Source organism: Pogona vitticeps, chromosome 1 (genome assembly GCF_051106095.1).
Source record: "Pogona vitticeps strain Pit_001003342236 chromosome 1, PviZW2.1, whole genome shotgun sequence".
In the NCBI taxonomy this organism is placed as follows: domain Eukaryota; kingdom Metazoa; phylum Chordata; class Lepidosauria; order Squamata; family Agamidae; genus Pogona; species Pogona vitticeps.
This window is the reverse complement of record NC_135783.1, coordinates 24,472,663-24,496,854: the sequence shown is the minus strand read 5'-3', so window position 1 is coordinate 24,496,854 and position 24,192 is coordinate 24,472,663. Positions and strand designations below refer to the sequence as shown.

The 24,192-nt window shown below is 40.7% G+C and overlaps 1 protein-coding gene across 2 annotated transcripts in view; it reads right to left on the bottom strand.

Annotated features, from left to right (window-relative positions):
* THADA (THADA armadillo repeat containing) overlaps nt 1–24,192 on the bottom strand; it is a 191,766-nt gene that overhangs the window by 45,191 nt on the left and 122,383 nt on the right. For both annotated transcript variants that reach the window (XR_013540295.1, XM_072989544.2), the window contains exon 30: nt 9,450–9,565. Coding sequence is in view for 1 of the 2 variants with exons in the window: in XM_072989544.2 (XP_072845645.2) it covers nt 9,450–9,565 (116 nt within the window). In the remaining variant the exon portion in view is untranslated. The remainder of the gene's footprint in view (nt 1–9,449; nt 9,566–24,192) is intronic.

The following is a 24,192-nucleotide window of genomic DNA, read 5'->3' as shown; positions in this document are numbered from 1 at the left end:
TACAGTGTAACTAAGACATGCACACAAATACAAACCAATGACAGCGTCTAGGAAACAAATAAAATAATAAATCCTTAACTTATAAAGTTACAGATGCTGTTTCGTGTTATAAGAGACTAGTCCTCAATGCAATATAGGCTGCAGAATTGAATTATGTACAGCAGTAATATATGGGAATGGACCCAGGATACACATTCCACTGGTTGAAGAGCTAATTTTATAGCCAGTTTTCAGTATCCCCACTCCTGACTCCTGATATTTTCAGGAGACTAGAGGGGCCACTACAGTGAGTAAGGAGCGAAAGTCTCATTAATCCATTCTGCTGGAACATGTCTAAATCTGGATCCAACCCATACATTGTTCCGACAAATGTAGGTTGATTTAGAGTAGTAAAAAAACTGCAGTAGCATCAATTTAAAATGTGTAAGAGGTTTATCACACAATACTGCACTTCATTTCATTTCCTCACAATTAATGCAGAGGGTGGCGCTACGGAGGGACGTGGTGGCGCTGCGGGCTAAACCGCAGAAGCCTGTGCTGCAGGGTCAGAAGACCAAGCAGTCGTAAGATTGAATCCACGCGATGGAGTGAGCACCCGTTGCTTGTCCCAGCTCTCGCCAACCTAGTGGTTCGAAAGCATGCAAATGCGAGTAGATAAATAGGTACCACTACGGTGGGAAGGTAACAGCGTTCCGTGTCTAAGTCGCACTGGCCATGTGACCACGGAATTTGGCTTCGGACAAAACGCTGGCTCTATGGCTTGGAAACGGGGATGAACACCGCCCCCTACGACTGTACAAAAATTGTCAAGGGGAACCTTTACCTTTTAAACAGGAGAAGCACATGGTGCCACTTTTTACTATGCTTAAAACTTGTATCAGCCTATTTAATTTATACTTGCCTATTGTTTGGCATTAAGAGGTTATGCAAAGTGTACAAATTCATTCAAGCCTTTCTTAAAGTTTTTCTTATGTTGAGTAATGTAATGTAGTACAGTACATCATTAACGAAGTCAAAACTCATGGTCTGTGAAGAAACAACTTCAAGTAAGAGCTAAATTATATATTGTGGTTGTTGTGGGTTTTTCGGGCTCTTTGTATATTCTCTAAAACATTTTAAAGGAAAACCCAAAATAAAGGTGGCTCTAAAACTAAAAGCAGAAGACCTAACTTTCAATTGACGTAGTCCCTTTTGAGGGTCAGTGGTAACTCGTTCCACATCTTAAAATGTCTGAACACATTAACCGCAGTATAAAGCGACACTTCTACCAGAATGTTAAAATAAATTATATTAGAACAGTATGTGAGTGCCAATTCATGAACAATGTTACATATACTTCACTTCATGGATCCTGTAGCTGTGCTAGCCAGGAAAGTGAAATACTGAAAAGCAAAACAAGAGCGGACCATTTAGTGAATGAAAATATTTGTCTGCAGAAAAGATGCACCTTATTGAGTGCCACGTTTACAGAGGTTGTAATTTTGGTGTTGTGGTGCCTATTTCAATAGTCCTACCAAGCTGGTCTTGGCAGTATCACAATGGTCTCCATTTTCTCCTGATATATATGAACACACAAGAGAGACCAGAGTCTAGAACTGGTCCACATCTGCAAGATTTTAGCCTGAAGATGGAGACTTACACTGAAAAGCACAAGATGTACCGTATTTTTTGCACCATAAGATGCACTTTTTCTCCCAAAAAAACTGGGGGGGAAAAGTGCATGCGTCTTATGGAGCGAATACTGTCCCCTCCATGCCACCATCGCTGGCTTCCCAGGCCTCCGGAGGCCTCAGCAGGCCCCGTGGGTGCCTCCCCCAGCCACCATCGCTGGCTTCCCAGGCCTCCGGAGGCCTCAGCAGGCCCCGTGAGGGCCTCCCCCAGCCACCATCGCTGGCTTCCCAGGCCTCCGGAGGCCTCAGCAGGCCCCGTGGGTGCCTCCCCCAGCCACCATCGTTGACTTCCCAGGCCTCCGGAGGCCTCAGCAGGCCCCGTGGGTGCCTCCCCCAGCCACCATCGCTGACTTCCCAGGCCTCCGGAGGCCTCAGCAGGCCCCGTGGGGGCCTCCCCCAGCCACCATCGCTGGTTTCCCAGGCCTCCGGAGGCCTCAGCAGGCCCCGTGGGTGCCTCCCCCAGCCACCATCGCTGGCTTCCCAGGCCTCCGGAGGCCTCAGCAGGCCCCGTGGGTGCCTCCCCCAGCCACCATCGCTGGTTTCCCAGGCCTCCGGAGGCCTCAGCAGGCCCCGTGGGTGCCTCCCCCAGCCACCATCGCTGACTTCCCAGGCCTCCGGAGGCCTCAGCAGGCCCCGTGGGGGCCTCCCCCAGCCACCATCGCTGGCTTCCCAGGCCTCCGGAGGCCTCAGCAGGCCCCGTGGGTGCCTCCCCCAGCCACCATCGTTGACTTCCCAGGCCTCCGGAGGCCTCAGCAAGCCCCGTGGGTGCCTCCCCCAGCCACCATCGCTGACTTCCCAGGCCTCCGGAGGCCTCAGCAGGCCCCGTGGGGGCCTCCCCCAGCCACCATCGCTGGTTTCCCAGGCCTCCGGAGGCCTCAGCAGGCCCCGTGGGTGCCTCCCCCAGCCACCATCGCTGGCTTCCCAGGCCTCCGGAGGCCTCAGCAGGCCCCGTGGGTGCCTCCCCCAGCCACCATCGCTGGTTTCCCAGGCCTCCGGAGGCCTCAGCAGGCCCCGTGGGTGCCTCCCCCAGCCACCATCGCTGACTTCCCAGGCCTCCGGAGGCCTCAGCAGGCCCCGTGGGGGCCTCCCCCAGCCACCATCGCTGGTTTCCCAGGCCTCCGGAGGCCTCAGCAGGCCCCGTGGGTGCCCCCCCCAGCCACCATCGCTGACTTCCCAGGCCTCCGGAGGCCTCAGCAGGCCCCGTGGGGGCCTCCCCCAGCCACCATCGCTGACTTCCCAGGCCTCCGGAGGCCTCAGCAGGCCCCGTGGGTGCCTCCTCCAGCCACCATCGCTGGTTTCCCAGGCCTCCGGAGGCCTCAGCAGGCCCCGTGGGGAGTCCCCCACCACCACCACTGCTGGCTTCTGAGGACCTCCAGGAGGCTTTCGACCAGTAAGGTGCTGCTTTTTACTTTTTAAAAAAATGTTCTGCGTGGGTTTTGGAGGGTAGATTTGGGCTGGGGGTATGTTTCTATGTTGCTTTGTGTTTTGGTGATTTTTTTGCAGTCCTAGCATGGGACTTGCTCTGTTTATTTATTTTTACTTTATTTTTTGGTATTTAAAAATTAGTTGCTGCTTTTTACTTTTTTAAAAATGTTCTGGTGGGTTTTGGAGGGTACATTTGGGCTGGGAGTATGTTTCTATGTTGCTTTGTGTTTTGGTGAAATTTTTGCAGTCCCAGCATGGGACTTGCTCTGTTTATTTATTTTTACTTCATTTTTTGGTATTTAAAAATTAGTTGCTTCTTTTTACTTTTTAAAAAATGTTCTGGGTGGGTTTTGGAGGGTAGATTTGGGCTGGGATGCATGTTTCTATGTTGCTTTGTTTTTTGGTGATTTTTTTTGGCAGTCCCAGTGTGGGACTTGCTCTGTTTATATATTTTTATTTTATTTTAATTTTCGGTATTTAAAAATTAAGTGCGTCTTAACGTCCGGTGCATCTTATGGAGCGAAAAATACGGGTATTTTAGGCATTGAATGATTATTTGGGGCCAATGTTTTCTACTGGCACTCTTGAAAACTGTTACTCAGTTACATTTTTTATCTACGGCACAACAATTTTCAATAGTGGTTCCACATTTTTTGAGGCTAAGGTTAGAGTCTAGCTGCCAGCTCTATTGGCACACCTTTTCCAGTTTAGGGCCTTCTTTCCCACTTCTGGACCTTTTATCCTGCATGTTTTAACCCGTCTAAAAATGTTTTATCTTTTTGATTAATATTTTGGCCAGTATCCTCATTGCTACCGTGCAGAAAAACACTTATTTATTTATTTATTTATTTTATTTACAATATTTTTTAGCCGCACCATTGCCAGTGGCTATTGCAGGCATAGTGTTCAGGGCACATTCCAGCTTCCAGCTGTGCTGGCCAAAGATTGCCCCATTCAAAGAAACAGGGCTTCCCGCTTGCACAAAGGGTTAATGAAGTCCCCTTGGGAGCACGGTGGAAAAGAGGGCCTATTAGAATGGCCTGCTTCACACACTTGTAAGAACAAGCAGGATTCCAAGCTTTGTGAATACTGTATTAGCTGCTTGGTTTTGCCCCCAGCTAAAATGGCACCCCTGTAATTTAAAGTGACAAGGGACTGCAATATTATAAAAGAAAACATTGTTCAATTAAACAACAAACAATATATTCGCTATCCCCTTAAAACAAAGTGAGGCACTAAATAGGGGAAAGTGTGTAAAAGGGGGCAGAAAGGAATAGATTTTATTTCTAAATGTGCTGCACCCAAAATGAAGCGGGTTGATGCTGGCAACTGTCCCTCAAGCCAAGTATAAAGTACATTCCAGATCTTGGAATAAACACATAGAAAAGGATATTCCAGCAACAATAAGCAGAGTGAGTGCAAGGAGAGAAGGAAAAAGAACAAAAGGGATTCCTCAATAAAAGGCATTGGTATTCAGGACAGCTACTGTTGCTTCCCCCTCTTTTTCCTCTCTCCACCAGAAGGTTGAATATCATCATAGCTATCTCAACTGTGCACACAGCAGCTCTGAAAGATGTTGCATTGCATCAAAATAAGTCTTCAAGGTTCCAAAGCCAAGAAGTTGTTTTCCTTCCAGCACTTGATTCCCAGTTTAGTTTCGTTGAGTACTCAGCTGCAATGCATTCTAGCTTTCTGCACTTTAAATGGTTATTGCATTAATATTAAGAAAAGCTTTGTACATACAGACGTTTGTGGAATTTCAAGGCAATAATTACCAGCTGGCGGCATATACCTACCTTTTTCTCTTAAGGGATAGTACTAAATAAGATTGTGTCTCATATGTAATATGCAGTTTTCTTTAAGTTGCCAAAGTCTGTGAAATCAATTATTAATAGGTATCTACCCTCATCTTTTCCTTTGAACTCCCTTGAGACCATTAAGAACTACCTATTACTTGATCAAGCAGTTTCCCACAGACAGAGGAACCAATCTCAAGAACAAAGAATGCCAGGAGGACATACTAACCTCCAAAACACCTGGAGGCAATTTAGGACTGAGAAGTGTGGGACAGGTTGTAAAGATCTTGAAGACCTACTAGTCCTAACATAAACATTCATTTCATTATTGATCGTACAGACATCTGGAAAGAACTTAACTGAAACGTTAAATAGAATGTTTTTGTATTAATCATAAATCAGGACACAAAAATATGAGATGAAGCCGAGATGAATTTTAGATTAGTACATTAATCGTCTGATGCAGGAACACTGTATCTCAATTCACCAATGAATATGCACAATTACTTGTGTCATTCTTCTGAAGACCCTTGCCAGCTTTAATTTCTCCTGATAATAGTGAGAATGAATGGGCACATTGTGCTCATTTTGATGTTCAAAGTATTTTCGCTGAAAATATTATTTACTGCAAATTTGCAAACTGCAACATATTTTGTTTACAGGACAGACTTGATTGATATGTATGTATGTATGTATGTATGTATGTATGTATGTATGTATGTATGTATGTATGTATACACACACACACACACACACACACACACACACACACACACACACACTGTCAAACAGAGTCAAGTTTGTTCTATAAATTAAGTCCTGTTGCTTTCAATGAGTCTATTGCACTTACAGTGGTGCCTCGTAAGACGAAAACAATTTGTTCCATGAGTCCCTTCGTATCGCAAAAACGATCGTCTTGCGAAGTGTGGTTTCCCATAGGAATGCATTGAAATTGCCTTCAATGCATTCCTATGTAACACCTTGCAAGACGAATGCCATTTTTTTTGTCTTGCGAGCACCACTGCAAGATGGAAAAAATCGTCTTGTGAAGCACGGCCATAGGAAAAACTGTCTTGCAAAGTGCCTAGGACATTGCAAAACGCTTTCGTTTTGTGGGTTTTTCGTGGCGTGAGGCTTTCGTCTTGCGAGGTACCACTGTACATCTAAGTTTGGACCCAACTCGATGTAAGTAAACCAGTATATTTCAGCATACTATCCCAGATAAAACATACTGTGAGACTTACCTTCCCTGTTTCCAAAAGCTGGCACATAATTAGGAATATTTTTAATTTTCCACTTGACAGAGTTTATTAACTTACTTTAAAGCAGGTGATCTGAAAAAAATGTACTGTACTTTTCTTTAATAACAGATTATTTTTAAGGGACCACTCTTGTTCTATCTTAAGAATTTAAGAAATAAAAACTGCACTCTATTAAAAAATTACCTAGTCCAATTGAAAAGAGGGAGCCTAGTAAAATACAGTAAAGTACAGATTTAAAAAAATACTATGGAGTTTTAGATATATATTTTTAAATGTACTGTGAAGGACACACAAGTAGTATGTACACAGCTTGTGAAGACGTGTAGTATTATTTGCATGCTAAATTATTTGCTCTCTCTAAATGCATGAATATAAGGAAATGTTGACTAAGTAGAATTCTTGACCTTTTCTTAATGAAATGTTTTTAGATCTGTCAAACAAGGTTTCTTTTGGAAGGAAAGAAAATCAAAATACTCTGGGATTATTTTGCCTAAATACTTCATATGCTGCTGCTAAAAAAATGGGTGCCAGCTGTACAGAAAAATGGCTGCCACAGAATAATAGTTATGAGTTGTTTCCAGAGATAAAAACCATGGGCAACAGCATTCTTCTTGTTTTAGTTCCATGCACAATGGCCCACTTCACAAGTGGCTGCGTTTTCCTGGCACTTGTTTAAGAGGTTATTCATTACTCTTTTGTGCACCATGAAACCTTGTTCCTTTAAATCAGTGGTTCCCAACCTTGAGTCCCCAGGTGTTCTTGGACTAACACTCCCCAGAACTCTTCACCACTAGCTGTCCTGACCAGGATTTCTGGGAGTTGCAATCGAAGAATATCTTGAGACTCAAGGTTGGAAAACACTGCTTTAAACAAAGCATCTCCAGGTTGCATAGAGCAGTAAGTCCATTATTTGAAGACTTCTGTATTGCACTGTGGTTTACTCCAAAGGGAAGACTGACAGGGCTACATGCACAGGAAAAGTATATAAAAAAACCCGAAATAAAAATAAGAACAAAATGACACCTTAAAGACTAAGAGATTTATTTCCATGTGAGCATTTGTGGAATAGAGTCCATTTCCTTAGAAACAAGTTATGAAGGTAATGGACTGTAGTAATTAGAGATGGGTACGAACCACAGTTCGGCGCTGTGCCTGCACAGATGTTATGCAGGCACCATGCACGCACGCCCTTCTCCTGCCTCCTCTGCACACTCACCAATTCCCTGGGTAATGCGTGCTTCGCTCCCAGCATCTCCAGTCCACTTTATGGATCACAGAGCTGTTCCCTCCTCCACCCACTCAAAGGCAGCACTGCAGACTTCCCTGCCACGCCTCCTCGTCTGATTGGGCGGTGGCTGGAAGAAGTGGAGGAGGCAAGCGACTGATATGATAGGTGAGTAGGCAGTCGCACTGGGGAGGCAGGGAGGGAACCATGCATCACCTGGAGAATGGGCAGGCACTCAAAAGCGGCAGGAGAGGGGAGCGTGCAGTTCCTTCATAACACCTGTGTGAGCATGGAACCAAACTGCCATTCATGCCCATCCCTAATTTTTAACCACGAAAGTTCACCCTGAAACATAAATCAGTTTATTCTTAATGTATCACTGTACCTCTATTTTTTCTTTTGTTTTTGTTACACATGCTGAAGCAGATTAACATGGCTACCTCTCTGAAAAATGTGCAGAAGGAAGGCTGTCTCTTGGCTCATCAAGTCGAAAAAATTGAACAATCTAAGCCAAACAACTGAGTTAAGAAATTGAATTGAGGTTTCACTGCGCAAAAAAGAGTAAGTGCACTCTACTTTTCATCCATATTCCGACACCTTTATTTCCTCTTCTTTATTCTAAGATTATCAAGTGTACTATTAAATCGAGAAAATATAGTGTATACTATATGGAATAGGTTATACTAATACATGCCTTCAAGCCACAACCTACTTATGGCAACCCTAATGGGGTTTTCAAGGTAAGTGAGATAGTTAAGGAACAGTTTTACCAGTGTCACAAGCCCAGTGAGTTTCTTAGGCTGAGTAGGGATTTGAACCCAAACTTCTGAGCCCTGTTCTGTAACTCTATCCACGACACCACACTGGGTATCCACATGGACCATACAGGTGAAAAATTCCATCCCTTAAAAAGGGAAGAACATTCATAATACAGTGGGGTCTCTACTTAAGAACTTAATCCGTATTGGAAGGTGGTTCTCAAGTTGAAAAGTTCTTATGTTGAATCTGCATTTCCCATAGGAATGCATTGAAAACCATTTAATCCATATCTGCTCTTTTCCGTCCATAGAAACTACAGTGGAACCTCTACTTAAGAACTTAATCCATTTTGGAATGGTGTTCTTAAGTTGAAACGTTCTTAAGTTGAAGCCAAATTTCCCATAGGAATGGACTGAAAACCAATTAATCCGTTCTGGCTGTTTTTTTGTTATGTAGAGGTGCGTTTGTACATTGAAACATTAGTTCCCATAGGAACTAATGCAAAGCTGGTTAATACGTACTCTACCACTAGGGGGAGATTTTTTTTTTAACTTAAGATGACCTAAGGTTAAAAAAAGAGCAGGAAAGGTTTTTTTTCCTGTTCTTATCTTGGATTTCTGTTCTCAAGTAGAAGCAAAATTTAGCAAATGGAGCTGTTCTTAAGTTGGATTGTTCTTAAGTAGGGACGTTCTTAACTAGAGACCCCACTGTATGTTATATTTTATTGTTTTCAACAGTGTGTGTGTAAATTGTAAAGGTGAATGGAACAAAATTAACCTCTCTAATTTACTGCGAGCTGAAATTTCACTTTTCAAAACATCTCTGCCATCCTTTGGGGGATTGTTTTGGTTTTTTGCTACTGCATGTATACTCAAAAGGACTCCCACTGAATTCTATGGGACTTACTCCCATGTAATAAGATAGCATCCAAAAGTGGTCATATCAGTTCGCTTTCCTTCTGTCACACCATCTGTTGAACTTACATCTAGTTGCTCTTCTTTTAAATACTGAAATTTCGTGTCCCCGCTGACTTTTTAAAGAGAAGTCTGCTTTTGTATATGAATGTTAGAAAAAAATTAAATACACATTTCCTTCACATAAACAGGAAACATCTATTTGACACAGTAATAGGAGGTTTTTTTTAAAATGCACTGAAAATCATGACTTCACCACACTTTGAAGGAAAAACACACAAAAATTATTTACTGACAAAAATCACATTTTTTCCTAATACTAACTGGTTACGCCAATAGCCCAATACAAAAATTTCTATCTGTTAACAATCTGTGAAAAGTTTGTGTTTTTAACATACCTCTTAGAAAACCACAGCTTGGCTTCAACACAAGTGATGATATTCGTCAAGTCATGCTCAAAATCTGAATTAGCTTTGTGCTTGGAGTCCAAGTAAGAGCGCAGCAAGTAGAAGACCTACATTGAAAAGAAGTTGTAGACAGTTATGATAATATTTTCCAAACATCCTGTTCCTCAGCTTTTGGCTTGGCTTTGCGCAGCAGAAGTATTGTAGCCAATAAGTGCAATTATTGCTACATGTGGAGGTTTTAAGTTCTGACCTGTAAGCCACCCAGAGTAGTGCTTCCACTAACAGGGCAGGCTATAAATGAAATATATAGAGAATATATAGAATATATACAGTTCTCTCTTTAACAATACTGGCATTAGGGGCACTGGATTCTCATGTAGTTCAAAATCTGTGTATAACTCTTATGCCCCCAAAAATGTAACTGCAAAGCATGAACAGTCAATTAACACAGAGAGAGGGAGAGAAAACAGTTCTCTCTATTGGGGTTCTATTCCATAATGCTGACGATCCTTTTCATATAGTAATCATGTATGGTCCTTATGGGCCCCTAAGCCAGAGGATGAATTAATTAGAGGTAGTATGTTTGGGGTCAAGTAGACCAAGTGTTGAATTCATCGGGTTCTGGGTGGCCAGGGCACAATATTCATTACATATTTATTTATTGAATACTTATTTATTTGAATATTTATTTATTGGGGGAAAGGCCCAGAGGGAAAAGACACGAAGCTGGGCCTTCTCGGCGGTGGCTCCTCGCCTTTGGAACAACCTTCCTCCAGAAATTCGCAAGGCCCCAACACTGGGTACTTTCAAATGGCAACTGAAAACATGGATGTACATCCAGGCCTTCCCTCCTGTCTACTACTGATTTCTTTGCTTTGCTATTTATTATTTATTTATTCCTGCACTATTTGTTCCTGTTGTATGCTAATGTTTTTATGTTTTTGTTTTTTTATTGTTTTTGATATTCTGTAAGCCGCCCAGAGTGGTAGAATATACCAGATGGGCGGGATATAAATCGAACAAATAAAATAAAATAAATAAATATAAATACAAATACAGATACTGTATAGTTGTTATAGATAAAACTGATGAGGGGAAACTTAGCCTCCAGCAGAATGACCCTCTATAGCTTGGACAGAAAGTGTCAGCCAAGGCTGCATTAACTCTAAAGGTACATAACCTGAAGACCCTGTTCTATGTTGCCCAACAGCACACACTTCACTGAGCAGACCGCCTACTTTTCACAACCATTCACTTTCTATAATGTGAAACACATACACACATGCACACACACAAACCACTATATATATAAATACTGCTTTTTATCATACACTAGAAACAAAAATTAATTGTATTTACCAAGAGAGACTCCCTGCACATATCATTTGTGCAAAATAAATTATCCAAGAAACCAGTTAACTTCCAAATTGCCATTTTTGGGTTTCCCATTTCTCAGAGTAATCTTTTTTCCCTTTTTAATATCTGTATACATATTTTTCCTAGATTTAATTCTGCCTTTTAATGATGTCAACTACTGTTGTCTATTCATTGTTTTAAACTTTAAATATTGTCTTTCAACACTGTAAGACACCTTGGGTCCGTATCATGGAGAAAAGTGGGTAAAAATATTTTAAATAAATAAAATAAACTGGAACTCTTTGTGAAATTCTTTTCTTTCCCTTGTTTCTCCTCCATACGCTCCTTTTCTGCTCATATGAGAAAAGACATAGATGTTTGGGATGTAAGAATTTTACATGTATTACACACCCTTCCCCTGTCTTATTTTTCCTCTCAAGATTGACACTTCCAACAGTGCCTCCCTGAAAGAGGCCAAGAGACTAATACACAATATATAAGAAACTTCTATTTCTTAGTTTGGTTTGGGTCAGACAATATTTATTATGGTCTGAAACAAATATTGTGGCAAAATTTCTGGAACTCACCAGAAATATTTCAAGATGAACCAATGACTTTGGCCAACAACTCAACTCACTTAGCCAACACTATTTAGGTTTAAATAGGACTTTGCATTAAAATGAACTATAACTATAGGGTGTATGTTCATATCAACCAGACTATGGGAGCTAGATCTCAATCTAAATATATGGCCTGCAAAGGTAGTACAGAACCACACACAGTAGAACATTGTGTGGGAGAAGGATTGTGTTTCATATGATGGAGCTGAAGCACCAATCCGCAAAAAAAAGAAAATTCAAGGAGGGCTTGTGAGGCTAGGAGTACCTCCAGAGGCAGTCCACAGAGTGTTCTGTCCATCTCTTGGAGGAAAAACCTGTCTACCTTAAAAGAAGATTTACAGGGACTGTCTGGAGAAAGAGCCACTAGAGGGTGCCATTTTGGCGGGAAAGGGAAAGGAGATAAAGGGAAGGAAGGAGGAGGAAGGAGGGCAGTTGGGCACAGAAGATGAGGAAGCTTGTTGGGTGCAGGAGGAAGAGAAAGCTGACCAAAAAGAAGACTGGGTAGAGACAGCGCAGGAGGACCCCTGGACAGGGGAGTGGACTGAGTTTAAAGTCCCAAGAGAGTATGCAGAGAAAGAGTGGAAGAGACAAGTCTATAGTAAGCCACCCTATTGGAGAGAAACTGAAGAAAGAGAAAGGAGAAAGCAGTTCAAAGCCTGGCAGCAGCGGGAGACCCAGAAGAGAGAACACAGACAATGTATGGAGAATCCTGTGGGGCCGGTCCATTCAGACCGAGATTGAGACAAAACCCAGGCAAGAAGGTATGGGAACTGCAGGTGGGCAGGGGTTTCCACTCTCCTCAATGACACCTAACACAGGTGCACCCGATGCATCAGGCTTGCCATCAAAGTGGTATTGCAGAGTTTTAAGTCCGTCACCCTTATCGTTGAAAGGGGATTTGTTAAGAGTTTGATGAGAAAAGTTATTGCCTATCCCTGAAGCAAGAGACAGGAACCCTTGTTAACAGAGAATTTGATAAGTTGTCAAAGAAAAAACATGTTTTATTAGAAGACCTTGACGTTCATGACTCGTCCTTATACCAAAATGTGACAGATGGAGACAGAATCACAGGGCTGTGTCTTTACTTTGTCTTCTTAGGCTCTTTTATGTTAAAAAAGGTATTATATAATAATGGAGTTGTAAGAGGCCTATAAGGCTATTGGGTCCATCCCCCTGCTCAATACAGAAATCCAAATCACAATATATCGGATAGATGGCTGTCTAAATTTCTCTTGAATGTCACCTGTGTTCGAGCTCTCACCACCTCTTGAGGTAACTGGTTCCACTGTCATACTGCTCCAACAGTTGGGACATTCGACAAATATCTGGCTTCCTGTAACTTGAGCCCATTATTACTTGCCCTGCATTCTGGGAGGATTCAGAACAGATTTTGTCCCACCAATGTATGATGATCTTTCAAGTATTTGAAAAGTGCTATCCTATCTCCCTTTAGTCTGTTTTTCTCAAAACTAAACATGCCAAATTCTTTCAGTCTGTCCTTGTACGACTTGGTTTCCAGCCTCCTGATCATCCTTGTTGCCCTCCTCTGAAATGTTCCAGTTTGTTGACATCCTTCTTAAAGTGTGGTGTACAAAACTGATCAGAGCATTCAAGATGAGGCCTCACCAGTGCTTGAATAGAGGGGAACTGTTATTTCATGGGATTTGCAGACTACACTTCTGTTCATACACCCACATCGCACTGTTGGTTCATATACAGCTTCTCATCTACAACAGGTCCAAGATCCTTCTTACTTGTAATATTACTAAGTACCCCCATCTTACAACTGTGTGCCCCCCGGTATAGAACTTTGCACTTATCCCCGTTAAATTTAAATCTGTTGTTTACAGCCCTGTGCTTGAGCCTATCAATTTTTTAAAATTTTCTCCCTGTCTGCCAGGGTATTAGCTATTCCATCCAATTTTGTGTCATTTGTAATCTTGATAAGCATTCTCCTCATCCAAGTCATTAATTGAACAGCACCAGGGCCACGACTGAGCCTTGTGGTATCCCACTTGTCACCTCCTCCAGTATGAGAAGGAGCCATTGATAAGCACTCTCTGCATACTATTCTATAACCAATGGTGTACCCACCTGACAGTTGTTCTATCCAACCCACACCTAGTTGGTTTACTTATTAGAATATAATGGGGCACTTTGTCAAAGACTTTGCTGAAGTCAAGATATATGTCTACAGCCTTCTCACCATCTACCAGGGAGTTACCCAATAAAATACAAGATAAGATTAGTCTGTCAGGATTTGTTCTTGAGAAATCCACATTGACTTTTGGTAATCACTGCATTGTTTGCTTCTGGTTATTGCTGCATTGTTTGTAGAGTGAGCACTTTATGATTTCTTCCAGAATTTCCCCTGGTATTCACGTCAGGCTGTCTGGTTCCTCCTTTTTGAAGATATGGACAACATTAGCCATCTTCCTATCATCTGATACTTAACTCATCTGCCATGATTTCAAGAAAATAACAGTGTTCTGAGAGTTCTTCAGCCAATGCATTCAATACACTTGGATGCAGTTCATCTGGTCCTGGAGATCTGAACTCATTCGAAGAAATAAGGTATTCCTTGAATGTGTTTATCAGTCTCAAGGTGCAACCCTGTCCCTTCCATTGAACTTCACAAAGAGAGGGCCATACACTACCTTCTGGAAGTTTATCAAGCTTACTAAAGCCCAAAGTAGAAGTGCATTGTAAGCATGGGATAGGAAAAGAGTGATAGATGCACAATGAAAATATAATATAATAATAATCTGAGATCTGCTTCTGCCTCCTATCAGGTTCTCAAAGAGAATCTAGGACTTCATCTGATTTTCGCAGTTCTTACACACAACTACAAGTCTGTTTAGAGAAATGTATGCATAAAAGGGAAGTTACAAATATTTGCAAAGCCCATTCTATGTTCCCACCAGCTCAAAGTCATACAGCATGCTTAAGAACTTATTCAAAATGAAAAGCTTCATACATTCTCCCTGCAGTGTAATGGTTTTCATAACAGCAATGTCTTCTAAATATCCATTAAAAAATCAACTTAACTAAAATGACAAGTTGTTGATGGATTTGTAAATAAGCTCCATATTTGCTCAGCATACTTGGAAAAAGAACAAATACGTTTTTGTGAATCACTGGAGGTTTTAGCTTGACTTTCAAAAATAACAGTGTCTTCTTTCAGCTATGCCATCCAAGTTGCATCAGCAACATTTTCTAAAAACACCAACAAGACCATCCTGAAACAGTGATTTGTAGTTTTCTCCTCATAAACTGAAAACCTTAAATGGTAAATGTACATGGAGAAAATATGAAAAATGAATACAGTTTTAAATAACAACAAAAAAACTCCACACACACACACACAAAAAACAGAAAACTGCTTTCCTCATTTACAGAACATCAAATTGTAAAAGGAAACATAAACCTAAGATGCATGTTTGCTTTTTTAGATTTATTTCTTCTATAAACCCAGGACGATGAGAAACAGCTTTAGAACCAAAAATAAAACTATCTGAAAGCCACTTCCTTGCGACCTGCAGAATACCCGTGCAGGCACCACGACAAACTGGGCCAAACTGCTAAACTGTGGTTCAAGCCCATCTGTACCTATTATTACCTATGGTCCTCAAGTAAAAATCCAGTTTGATTGTTAAACCAATCTCTCTTCATTATTTCTTTTATGTATAACTAAGAATTAGGAACTCCTACTACCAGTACTTAGGAATGAAAACACACCCACGTTATGTGAAGCTAGCAATGGGAACACAAGCATTTTACTGAGATTTAAAAACCCTTTCACACAATACCTTATTTATCTAACATATCAGCTTGGGGCAAAGAAAGCTCTGGCTAGGACAGTAATACTTGGAAAAGGATTTTGGGTGGCGGTTCTTTTTTGCCGTTTAACATCTTCCCTAGTGGCACTTGGGAGTGGTGTCTAGGATTTTAGGTGTTAAAAAGGGCCTGAGTAGTGCATTAAACTGCAAGAGTGTGTGTGACCCAGCTAATGAGAAAGTTAGCGGAAAGGTCAGCTCCTCCTTGGATTGGAACGGTTGCAAATATATTCAGCCATGTTCAAGCATATTTAGCAGACGTATCTTCTTTTAACACAGAGAGAAAATATTAACCGCTACCAGTGAATAGCGACACAAGCATTATAAAACATTTCTGGGCTCTCCCCCATCCTGCAATATTCCTAAATTACAAATACATTTTGTCCAGTGTTTCAGTGATAAAAATAAAGACACTTGTATATTTGCAATATCTCAGTAATGGCCATTATCAGAGCACTTCCAAATATTTTTGCCACCTTTGTCTTCAACTTATTTTCCACTAATTTATTCTACATAGAACTTTGAAGCATGGTTCAAATGCCTGGCTGTGGATCTAAGACCAATCTGCACTGTACTTCCCAAGAGAAGAGTCGGACAAGATCACTCAGAGCATATATGGGCAAATGGGAGTTACATGGCCTGCTATGTGTGGCCTCGGGCAAGCTGCACAGTCCCGGAGTGTGATCAAAGGGAGTGACTAGTAAACAACTTCTGAATACTTAACACTTAAAAAAAAACCTTAGGGATGTTACAAGTTGGAAAGGACTTGACAGCACATATTTATTATTAATTATATGTTATTAAATCAACCTGAACTGTCCCCTTAAAAGAAATAACTGGATTCTATAATATGGATCCCGTAATATTTACAGAAACTCTAAATATAAACTCATTTCACAGCATTTATTTAGTGAAAAGGTAATGGCAATGCAGTTGCGAGAGAAGCAGTTTTCTGGGATTCTGCCTCCACGTGCATTCATTTTTATATGTACTATATTCCAACGATGCTAATGTGCAGAGAATAGAGGAAGAATCCCCCACACCTCAATTACTCACTTACCCACTCACTCAGATTTTAAAAAGGCATCCCAAATATGTCCCCCAAAGGCAAAATAATTATAGTGATTTACTAGGGACAGGTACTAACAACTGAGACCATCCCTGTCTAAGACAGGCAATTACAATGTATGCAGAAATCAGTGATTAGTTCTACCGTTTATGTCACAAATTCTTTCCCAAGCCACAACCCATATACAGGAGTGTACTCTGGGTGTCAGTCTACTTAACAATGTTGGGGGGAAAGTCCCCACTATCTTCGACTTGCATACAATTAGAAAAGAGTTGTCAGCAATATGTAAAAATATGAAGTACTTAGGGAGAGATTCTTGGAAGGAGAAGAGAGATTTGATGACTACAAGGGAGTGAATGTATTTTCATCTGTGAAATGTTGTAGGAATGCTTCTATGCAGAACCTTCATTAAGTGAATATATTTTACTTACCCTTGTTTAAAGCTTCGCATTACTCAATGTCACTAGAAATCCAGAATATCAAGTAAACAAAAGCCATGAAAAAAACTTACATTACTAGCCTTTTAAACCAAAGATTGGAGATTCCAAGTATCTTTAGCCAAGCAAATATTTCTAGGTAATCAGTCTTTCAGAAAGAAAAATTTCATATGAATATTTCCTTAATTGAAAAGATTTACTTTAAAAATTGGCAGCATCTCTTTTTCCGTCAGGCAAACTGACGCTTACAGGCAAAAACAACACCAAAACCCAACCCTACACCATAAAGGTGCGTGATGCATATGAACAAGAACCTGACATATAGCTTAAATATTCCAGATTTCCAACAAGATAACAAAGAGATTTACTAGTAGATGTGCTAAAACAATTAACTTCTCTCTTTTTTTTTTAAAAAAAAGGTTCTTTCATCGGCAATAGGGATTTCAATTTAGTAAAATGACCAATAAATGAGTTTCCAACAAAATGCAACTGACAAGAGAGACAGGAAGGGAAAGATGACAATTTCACTGGCTCTCCTGAGAAGCTGCTCTTGGCTGTTCCTTTCCCAGATGCAAAGGGAGTGATAAGAGGCTATTCCACCATCTTTTCTAGGACACCAGTTACACAAGCCTTCTCCCTGTCTGATCTATCACCTACCAGCATCCATTCCACCAAGTTGCAACAAAGGATGAGATGGGCAAGCACATGAATTTTTTAAATAAACTTTCCCCCCCTCCATTTCCTCAAAAGCCTAGGGCAACACACACAGTCTCCACTCACTATAACCCTATCACGTAAGTTATGATGACTGTAAGAAGCTGGCTCAGTATCACCATTATGACTGATCAAGAATCTGAATGTAGTTTTCCCATGGTCCTAGCTGACATTCTGCTCCTTAAGCAATGACTTTTATCATTGTTGGCTGCTTGTTTCAAGATGCCTGAAGGTGACTCAAGGAAGGAGTCTAGCTATGTTGCTAGATTTGCCCTTGACTATATAGGTAAGAACAGATTTAAGAAACTAGATTTGGTGGACAGAGTGCCTGAAGAACTATGGATGGAGGCTCGTAACATTGTACAGGAGGCAGAAACAAAAACCATCCCAAAGAAAAGGAAATGCAAGAAAGCAAAGTGGCTGTCCAACGAGGCCTTACAAATAGCAGAGAAGAGAAGGGAAACAAAATACAAGGGAGATAGGGAAGGTTACAGAAAATTGAATGCAGACTTTCAAAGAATAGCAAGGAGAGACAAGAGGGCCTTCTTAAATGAACAGTGCAAGGAAATAGAGGAAAATAATAGAAAGGGAAAAACCAGAGATCTGCTCAAGAAAATTGGAGATATGAAAGGAACATTTTGTGCAAAGATGGACATGATAAAGGACAAAAATGGGAGGGACCTAATAGAAGCAGAAGATATCAAGAAGAGGTGGCAAGAATACATAGAGAAATTATACCAGAAAGATATGGATGTCCCAGACAACCCAGATACTGTGACCTAGAGCCAGATATCCTGGAAAGTAAAGTCAAGTGGGCTTTAGAAAGCATGGCTAACAAGAAGGCCAATGGAGGTGATGGCATTCCGGTGGAACTATTTAAAATCTTAAAAGATGACGCTGTTAAGCTGCTACGCTCAATATGCCAGTGAGTTTGGAAAACTCAGCAGTGGCCAGAGGTTTGGAAAAGATCAGTTTACGTCCCAATCCCAAAGAAGGGCAGTGCCAAAGAATGCTCCAACTACCGTACAATTGCACTCATTTCACACGCTAGCAAGGTTATGCTCAAAATCCTATAAGGTAGGCTTCAGCAGTATGTGGACCATGAACTCCCAGAAGTACAAACTGGATTTTGAAGGGGCAGAGGAACTAGAGACTAAATTGCTAACATGTGCTGGATTGTAGAGAAAGCCAGAGAGTTCCAGAAAAACATTTACTTCTGCTTCACTGACTACACAAAAGCCTTTGACTGTGTGGACCACAGCAAACTATGTCAACTTCGTAAAGAAATGGGAGTTCCTGACCACTTTATCTATCTCCTGAGAAATCTATATGTGGGACAGGAAGCAACAGTTAGAACTGGATATGGAGCAACTGATTGGTTCAAAATTAGAAAAGGAGCATGACAAGGCTGTATATTGTCTCCCTGCTTATTTAACTTATATGCAGAATACATCATGTGAAAGGCTGGACTGGAGGAATCCCAAACTGGAATTAAGATTGACGGAAGAAATATCAACCACCTCAGATATGCAGACGATACCACTCTGATGGTAGAAACTGAGGAGGATTTAAAGAACCTCTTAATGAGGGTGAAAGAGGAGAGCGCCAAAATGGCCTGAAGTTCAATATAAAAAAACTAAGATCAAGGCTACTGGTCACCTTCTAGCAAATAGAAGGGGAAGATATGGAGGCAATAGCAGATTTTTCTTTCTTGGGCTCCATGATCACTGCAGATGGTGACAGCAGCCACAAAATTAAAAGACCCCTGCTTCTTGGGAGGAAAGTGATGACAAACCTAGGCATCATCTTAAAAAGCAAAAACATCACCTTGCCAACAAAGGTCCACATAGTCAAAGCTATGGTTTTTCCAGTAGCAATGTATGGAAGTGAGAGCTGGACCATAAAGAAGGCTGACCGCTGAAGAATCAATGCTTTTGAAATGTAGTACTGGAGGATGCTCCTGAGAGTCCCCTGGATTGCATGGAGAACAAACCTATCCATTCTGAAGAAAATCAACCCTGAGTGCTCACTGGAAGGACAGATCCTGAAGCTGAGGCTCCAATACTTTGGCCATTTCATGAGAAGAGAAGACTCCCTGGAAAAGACCCTGATGTTGGGAAAATGTGAAGGCAAGAGGAGAAGGGGACGACAGAGGACGAGATGGTTGGACAGTGTCACCAAAGCTACCAACATTAATTTGACCCAACTCCAGGAGGCAGTGGAAGACAGGAGGGCCTAGCGTGCTCTGCTCCATGGGGTCACGAAGAGTCAGACACATATATGTAAGTTAAGATACATATATATAAAGAAAAAGACAGGGTCACATGGATAAAAGAAGGTGGTAGCTCCCCACTCTGCTAAAAGCTTAGGATGGTTTGTTTTTTTTAGAATGCAGATAATTTATGCATTTTCTAGTTTATATAATTATACTGTTTTCCTATGAATTAGAAAAGTTTAAACATTCCTCCCCTGGAGCTAAACTGGAATCATAAAACATCTGCTTGCATGTCATTTTCCTGATTGTGAGAGTCAAATATATAATATAAATATTCACATTCCTAGCTGGAAGGGTGAAACAATACTGTGACTGTTCAGCTCAGTAATTCTTAAAAGCAAAAAAGAAAGAAAAGAAAAGAAAGCTGACATCATTCTATACTGTACATTCTCAGAATAGAAAATTTATTTAACTCCTTGAAAAAATACAGATGTTTCAGCAGCTGAAAAAAGCACACAACTGTTTAAATACTGAGCAGAATGAAAATGTAGCACTAGTAGAGGATGAAGACTGAAGCAAAAATGGGGGGAGGGAGGACTTGTAAACAACAATAACAAGTGCATACTTAGCATATGCATTGCCCATTGAAGCTATACCAGTTTTTTTAAATGCAAAATTCCTCATTCTTCAAGGAAACACAATCCACTGAGAAAACAGTGTTTTACTTATGCTCCATCCATGATTCCAAGAGAAAGATGATTTTTGCTGTTTCCATTACCCTATGTGTCCCTAAATGGATGAACAGATTTAAACACCTCCTCCTTTCCCTCATTCCACTTATGGAAATCTCAGGTGGATTAAAAAAACTTCCCAGCAGAGGAACATGACTGGATTCAAACAGCTGTCTCACTAAAGTCTTGTTTGATATAACAATAAAGACCATTACGAACATTCTTTCCCTCAAATATTACAGAATATCTGACACACACCATTTAAATCTAGGTTCATTGCGTGAAGGCCATAGCTCTCTTTCTCCTTGCAAAATTTAACCTTCTCCTCATTTACTTATCCCATCGTACTTGCAGGCACAGTGTATACCAGAATCCTTAGTACCAACACAAGAAGGAGCCCTCCAGAGTACAGTGATGCCTCGACTTACAACCATAATCCGTTCCAGAAGATGGGCATAACTCGAAATGGTCGTAAGTCGAAGCACCATTTCCCCTAGGAATACACTGAAACCCCATTAATCCGTTCCAGCTGGGGAAGAAAGAAAGAAAGAAAGAAAGAAAGAAAGAAAGAAAGAAAGAAAGAAAGAATAAATAACTAAATAAATAACTAAATAAATAACTAAATAAATAACTAAATAACTAAATAACTAACTAAATAACTAAATAACTAAATAACTAACTAACTAAATAAATAAATAAATAAATAAATAAATAAATAAATAAATAAATAAATAAATAAATAGGAATGTGCTGGGGCCAAAAAACAAACAAACACACAAACACAAACACAGCCAGCCCCAGCGGAATGCTATGGGGCTGGGGGGAATATACTCAACCCCCCCACACACACACACAGAGCCAGCCCCAGCGGAACACCATGAGGCTGGTGGAAAAAAACGCAACCCCCCCCCACAGCCAGCCCCAGCGAAACGCTATGGGGCAGGGGGGAAAAAACACCAAAACACAAAAAAGCCATGGCACAGAAAAATACTCCCCCCCCCCAAAAAAAACAAACAAACCTACCCTGCAAAACAAAGTAGATGTACTTACTGAGGAGCAGAAAGCAGCTCCTGGCAGTCCGAAGCCTCCTCCGACACACTCACTCTAACCGGTAGGGCGAAAGATGTACAAAGAAGCAGCCTCTTCAACGGTTAGCAAATTTGAATTCCCCACCTTTTCCCCCGGCCTTTTTCTGTCGCAACTTGAAGCTCCGGCTGCAAGTCAAAGCAAAATTTTGCAGCCGGAGCTGGTCGCAACTCGAAATGGTCGTAAGTCGGCACATTCGTAAGTCGAGGCACCACTGTTGTTTTTCAGGCGGCATAGAAAGTTGGTAAACTGAAATAAATCCAGTGGCAAATGTAGACCAACACAAGCTGAGTTCTGCATATAAAATTGTGTTTCTTGAAATATGATAAATTTATACTAACAGAAAGGACCGTGTCCCTATGGAAACTCAAGCCCCAACAAATAAGTGAGCCACGTAATAATAGTAGCAGCTAAAACTCAGCAGGTTGTCACTCTATGCATATAAATAGGACTATTTATAAATTTAACATCCCACTAGGCTCAACATGTCAGCTTACAATAACATGTTAATGTTTTCCAGTAATTTTCACAATGGCATTTAACTGCAAACACCTTAGCCAAGATAAATGAAAACGCAATCTGGGAGCAAACTACATCATCAAGAGAATCTTAATGAGCATTGTATTAATGCTGTCAAGTAACCAGAGTAGTCTACTATAGTGCTTTGTTTTATTAACTCTGCAGGGCAATTTTAGAGAAATCATTCAGGTGGGCCCTTCCAGAAACTGCTAAAAATCTATTGATCTCATGATGGTTAACAACAACAGTTCATTTGCCACTTTAAAATTAACAGATAAATTCTCTGTGTATATAACATTAGGCAAAGCAGAAAACACACGAAGAAAGCTTTAAAAGTCTGAAATCTTTGGAAAACATACACTGAGATTTTTAAATGGCTTTATAATCAAATCTAACCAAGTTTGTGTGTTTTCCATTTTGGAGATTCTAAAACTGAAAAGCAGTAATAGAAAACATAAATAACTTAAAAATGTATTTCTCTTAAGAGTTTTTTCCCCAAATGGCTATGATCCTTCACAGACATTATCTTAGTAATCCTAACTAACCAACAAGTAAAATTAATATTACCTACACATTATATCAAAACATAGAAATGTTAACATGTTAGTGCTAACTTCATTACTGTTTTCACTTATTGAAATCATTAATAGTAATTGCTGTGCACTCCCCCAGAAGAAGTCACATCAAAAGAAGACTGGCACTATACAGTTCCATACATTTCTAAGACCATTTCCAAATGCATTTCTTCAGCAGAACAGCATACTGAATCACTGAAAATACAATCATCTGCAATAAAAGTTCCTCAGCTCCCCAGCCTTACTCTCCTGCATGACTACTGCCTGTCTCTGGAGAAAATTTTGGAAAATAAAATCAACTTCAACTTTATTCTTTAAAAGTACTACAGGACAGTGTTCTTCACACAAGGTTAACATAATGGTCAGAATTCTCTTACATCACACAACTCTGGTGATGTCATCAGTTGCAGCTATGGTGCTACTGTTTCAGGAGAATTAAGAGCTTCTCAATTCTACCCAGCAGGTTCCAGGGATCCATAGAGATCCCCTTCATCCTAGGAAACCTTCAGGAACTAAGGAACATGTGAGATAATGATTTAAAGTTGGAAAATTCTCACACCCCTGGCCTAGGTCCTGCTGCTGGAAGTGATTTCTTGGCTTTTAAACATGCTTTCTATTAATTAACATTAATGAATTAGTTTTCCAAACCTAATGTTCTAAAATTTGAATTGCCTTATTTTTCCATGTATAAGACGCCCCCACTTTTCTAATCCAAGATTAAGAAATCTAAGTGGGGCTTAGCAAGTGTAGGGGGAAAGGGATCAAAGCTCTGCAGGATCGCTTTGATCCCTGCTTTCCCCGCCACTTGTTTTTGTTCTCCTCAGCTTACTTCCATGTATAAGACAACCCTCAATTTTTAGTCTAAAGATGTTAGATAAAAGTACAATCGTATACACAGAAAAATATGGTACCTAGAGGGGAGCAGAATAGTTCTTTCCACAGATTGGCAACAGCAGAAGTTCAATTCACTGAAAAAAGAGGGTCAGCTAACTACCATTTTTACCCAGTGGATTCTAGTCCACAAAAGCTCATGCCACAACAAAGAGATTCCACCAAACTGTGCCACAATACTGACTAACAACATAGCCATAATCTAGAAATCGTTACAATTTCTAAGCAGCAAAGAGCATCCCTGCATTTGTTCAACAGCACTGAAGGCCTTATGGATGAAGAATGTAAGAACTATTCTGCTATCAGTCAACCACTCTTCCCAGGATTTCCTCCTCTTCAGAAGGATATATTTGCTTGGGAAGGAAGGGTGAGGAACAGCTAACGGAGTAGTTTGTATGTGTGCGTTAGTATAGGCTTATCTGTGTCACACACCAATGAATTCAAATAAAGATTTATTTTCAAACTCTCCACCTCTTTCTGAACTTTGCAATCAAGAGTAATAGAAACAAGATGTAAACAGCAGACACATACAGAACATGAAGACATACAGAATATGAAAATGTTGGTGCATCAGATCAAGCAACCACCTGCTTCAGCACTTTGTTTCCAACAACAGACCAGTGTATTAGGAATCATGTAAGATGAAAATCTGTAATTTTAATTTTGTGTCAATGAAGAGGCAAAT